This window comes from Anneissia japonica, unplaced genomic scaffold, assembly GCF_011630105.1.
Source record: "Anneissia japonica isolate Jap-2015-1 unplaced genomic scaffold, ASM1163010v1 scaffold1128_len1000024_cov185, whole genome shotgun sequence".
NCBI classification, from domain to species: Eukaryota; Metazoa; Echinodermata; class Crinoidea; order Comatulida; family Comatulidae; genus Anneissia; species Anneissia japonica.
This window is the reverse complement of record NW_022705247.1, coordinates 646,254-651,149: the sequence shown is the minus strand read 5'-3', so window position 1 is coordinate 651,149 and position 4,896 is coordinate 646,254. Positions and strand designations below refer to the sequence as shown.

The window sequence follows — 4,896 nt, the reverse complement described above, 5'->3', positions numbered from 1 at the left end:
GAACGTCGCTGTCTAATTTTTTAAAATACATTGATGTTACCATGTTAATACCAATGGGTCGTTTAAAATGACATATAATATTTGATTAAGCTGCACGAGTAATGAAAAGTGTTATTTTAACTTGAGCTACATACTATGACAATTTTAATTTTTTAGTTAGGCTTGGGTTTTGCATAATTACATAGGCCTGAGTACTAAAAACGCTTTCTGGGAAAAGCACAAAGAGTAAAAGCGCGTTTTTCTTTATCAAATGAAACAGGGTGACAGCTATTTTCAAATTAAGAGAAGAGCTGAGAATAGGCAGCTCTAAAATACTGGATGCCATAAGACCTGCCAAAATGGCAGAGCACCAAATGAATGTACAATGTTAATATTAGGCATAGTAATCGGCAGGTTCTTAATTACAAGGCTCTACCAAGTTAATTACATGTAATGCCGAAATTATTATTATTATTATTATTGTTAATTAATTATTATTACCTGTACGTTAAGGGGAACTTAGACAATGGAGGAATTAGAGAACAATTTAAAAAACGACGTTAAGGGGAAATAACACAAAATATACTCCCCTTGGGCTAGTTATTATTTATAGGCCTAGTAAATAGTAGATTCTTCATTACAAGCCTTAGGCCAAGGTAATTAATGCTGAAATTATTATTAATTATTATTATTATTTATACCTGTACCTTAAAGGGAACTTAGACAATGGAGGAATTAGAGAACAATTAAAAAAACGACGTTAAAGGGAAATAACACAAAAGATATTCCCCTTGGGCGATTATTATTTGGCCTAGTAGATAATACGTTATCTGTAGGTTCTTCATTACAAGGCTTAGGCCAAGGTAATTAATGCTGAAATGATTATTATTATTAAACATTAATTACATTAATATGATAGTTTGGACAAGTTCAATAACGCCGGAATGGTATATTATTTATTTAATAATATTTCTCTTATGCGCTCTATTTTTTATTTCATGCTTCAATTTTGTCCTGTTTTTCCCCCAAAAATTTCAATGTCAGTATGTTGGTGTCAGCCTATGACCCTAGGCCTAGTTTAAGGAGGGGCCTAGGATAAGATCTCATCCTGTTAGGCCTCTTTCTCTCTAGCCTTTGGTATTACTGTACCTATCTACACTTTATAACAGGAGGTACTAGCTGTTGTTGTTGTAGATAATATACTAACATTTAATAACATCCAAGAAGGTCACAGTTAGTTACACACGTACATCCCATAAGTCCGTGAGATTTCATAGGCCTACCGTAGGTAAACATAGAAAGAGCAATACTGTACAGTAATAGTAAAACTCGAGCGTCACGACATTGCGAAGTGTCTGATCTTCCTCCTCGTATCGTACTCACTCGAGTCAATCCGAGATGGCCCGAGTGAAGTTTCATGCAAATGTTTCGTACGGAAAAAAAAATCGCCTGCCGGTTGGCGACTACAGTGTAAGCGCTTGATGATCGACTCGCACGTGATGTAGATTGGATCCTCACGTGATGATGAGAAGCGGATGTTAACAACACAAACAACAGTATCTATCAGCGTAGCTTGCGAGCCCATGCCATGAGGTGATGATATAGCCGGCTATATGCGTTATTTACCGGTTCACCAGAAGTTGATGTATTTTTGCCATTACAGATATGGTAACGATCACTGCTTTTCCTCAGTCTGCTTTAGTTGATGAGAAAATATCTGTAAGAGTTGTAGGCCTACCCGCGAACTCCTCGATTACCGTGCGAGCCTCAGTGAGAAACTGCGGCAAAACATACGATTCATGTGCCCACTTTCAGACGGGATGCGCCGGACATCTTTCCCTCAACGAGCATCCGTCGCTCGGCGGAACATACTCAGGTTCGTGACCGTTTATTGCTAACAAACACTTTTTTAGGCAGTTATTTCTCATTAGACCTTTGTAATAGGCCCACTTACTAGGCCACTACTACTCTAGGGCCTAGTTTTCTCCCAATTTGTTTCCCGGGGGTGGGGAGTGAAATTGAGGACCACTCCAGATGGTGGTTTGGGATTTTGCACTACTTAAGGTCCTCCTCCGCATAGTCCTCTATCAAGGCCCTATGGCAAAACCGAATATTGTACTCTCCAATAATACAGTGGCGATTATATAGCCTGGCCTAGGACATCCACATTTTCTGGGTGGGGGGGGGGAACTCTCCGACAGGGGATTAAGCTAGTGTGCCTGCGGAGCGGGAGGGTTTAGGAATGGTTTTTTTTTTTTTTTAAATGGGGACCTCTGGATGGCCGGAAATGGCAATCTACAACTGTGAATATCATGTTTTGGCTTGGTGTAGGGCCTCATATTTAAAAATTTTGTTTTGGTCCGCTGCCTGACAAGCTGAGCCGGTGGAGGGGGGTGGCTTAAGCCCCCATGCCACCGCTAGTACCGCCACTGCTTCAAAACAGGCATATGCCCAGCATAATTCATTAGGTCTGAGGGGGAGGGTTGCGGTGTTCCCTGTTAAGGCCTAGACCCCAATATCTCTTCTGGAGGCTCTGAATTTTAAAAATAAATTTTTTATAACACCAAATCACAAAAGTAAAAAAAAAATGGAAACTAGAAAGTGGGACATTACGTCTTAAAACAGTGGGACATTACGTCTTTTAATTCCCAGGTGTTCAAGGTATGGGATTGTTTACCAGTATGCTTCCATCACCAAAAGAAAAGCGTGGTTCTCGACTCCTAAAGAAAGATGTCTCTACACCTTTAGTCAATGAGTTGACTGTCTACAATGGGTTTCTCACTGTCAATGAAATTTACAAATCATCACCAAAAGTACTAGCAAAGACTAATGTAGAACGATGGTACATTAGCAAAGATGTAGAGACAATACCTGTAAAGAGTGGTAAAATCCGAGGAATCGTGTTCAAACCTAAAGGTTGGTAATACCTTTTTGATCTCTTTATCAGCATTTTTCTGCTCAGTTCTGCCCTTTTTTTTGGTCAAATTTGTATGTTTTTTTTATGTTGTATTTACTGTTTTTCGGTAAGGTATTGTCTGTTTTTAATGGTTGTGGTTTTTGTGTAATGGTTCTTTTTTTTTGCAATTGTTGAATTTAATTTTTAATTGTATATAATATTAATTCAATTTGGTCTTGTGCAATTTTAATATTTAATCTTTTATACCGTGATTGTTGAGATTTTTGTATTTTGTATTTCTTATTGGTCTTGTGCAATGTCATTTTCAAATTTTTAAACTGTAATAAGAATACTTCAATTCAGCCAATGTTTGCTATTGTATTTTTAATTTTTGAGCAATAAAGATACCAAGAATATATATTGTCAGATTACTGGGTGAGTGTGAAGCCCCCAGGAAGCTATTTCATCCTTGGAAGTTTTAAATGATATGATTGTTGATATATATCTAGGTAGTGTAATTTAAGCTAAAATTCAACCACAACTAACTTTACATGAAATTTATGAATTTTTAGGTTTTTTTTATATTATTATTAACAGCAAATATCAAACAAACTTTTAGAGTGAGCCACAAAAAATATGTTTTTCAGCTTCACCTGTCTTTCAGCTTCTGTGAATTGACCAACTAGGTCTTACACAACCAAATCTTTTTATATTTGGGATATTTACTTTAGTGCCCCTCCCCTTTAAATAGGCCTGGAAAAAATATTTTTGTGCCACCGACCATGCAAATTGTGTTGATCAAATGCCTCAAGGACCAAATGTTATCTTTAAACTATTATAGCGAAAGAGTAACTAGTACATTTAGTGGTTTGGAGCAAGCAAATATAATAAATTTAATTATGCATTAAATTGTGATGTGTAAAAAAATTTCTAAAATGCCTCCGGGTTAAAGGTCACGGCCTCCTACCGGCAGTTGCGTGGTCGCGCACTTTTTCTAGCCCTATTCTTGAATCTCAGCCTCTGGTCATGGCTATGCTTAACATATGACATCACAAAATATAAATACCAATTATAGCTGGCAAAGTTAATGAAGCCTAAAACTTTTGTTTTTGGGGTTTTTTTTGCCCTCTAGGACTCAGACCATTTCCAGGAGTGATTGACTTGTTTGGTGGTGTTGGTGGCCTGACGACATTCCGTTCCTCTCTTCTCGCATCACATGGCTTTGCATCATTAGCCTTACCATATTTTGGATATAAAGATTTAACAGCATCCCTAGCTTCAGTTACTATGGATTACTTTGTGGTAAGTGGTATTACAGCATTAAGTAAAATATATGTTAAGATCGTTGTGGTTGTGTTTTTTTCAATTTTTGATGTTTATATCATTATTCTGTCTGGTATTTCTATATATTTTATTTTTGGTTTCTGTAAAACCAAAAATCAGCCATGTAGGAATATTAATGTATGTGTGTATGCATTCATAAATGAGAGTAGCTTTAGTTCATCAACTAAATGGTGGTAGCTACCTATGCACTGAACTATTTTGATTTTTACATAACCGTCCCCGGTTCAAATCCATTCCTGGGCATAATTCTCTACCCCTTGTAAGAAATTACCCACACCTGCCAGAAAACTCACCCTTGCAGAGTTGGTGTTCTTATTGTAGGAAATTATTTATACTTTGAGGTGATGTATAAAATAATAATTATACCCCTAATTTGACCAATTTGCCCTAACATAAAACCAACTCGTACCAAATCTTAGTCCAGGCTATGTTGGATTTTGAACCAAGTGTTTTTGTCTAAGTTGTATTATGGTGCAAATTTCAGTTGGGGTGAAGTATTCTGTACACCACATTTCTGCCTCTGAGAAAGTTTTATTATAACCAATTATATCTATGTTTACATCTAGGAAGCTGTTGATTGGCTCCTTGAGCAACCATACATACACAAGGATGGTATTGGTCTCATCGGTGTTTCCGTTGGAGCACAAATTGTACTTAAACTATCTACTATATGTGGG

The 4,896-nt window shown here is 37.0% G+C and overlaps 1 protein-coding gene across 1 annotated transcript in view; it reads left to right on the top strand.

Moving 5' to 3' along the window:
- Positions 1-1,484: 1,484 nt before the first annotated feature.
- Positions 1,485-4,896, top strand: part of LOC117105459 (acyl-coenzyme A amino acid N-acyltransferase 1-like) — a 10,222-nt gene continuing 6,810 nt past the window's right edge. Inside the window, exons 1-4 of the mRNA XM_033246608.1 lie at positions 1,485-1,855; positions 2,632-2,895; positions 4,008-4,177; positions 4,786-4,891. Coding sequence (XP_033102499.1) covers positions 1,645-1,855; positions 2,632-2,895; positions 4,008-4,177; positions 4,786-4,891 — 751 coding nt within the window. The 5' untranslated portion in view covers positions 1,485-1,644. The remainder of the gene's footprint in view (positions 1,856-2,631; positions 2,896-4,007; positions 4,178-4,785; positions 4,892-4,896) is intronic.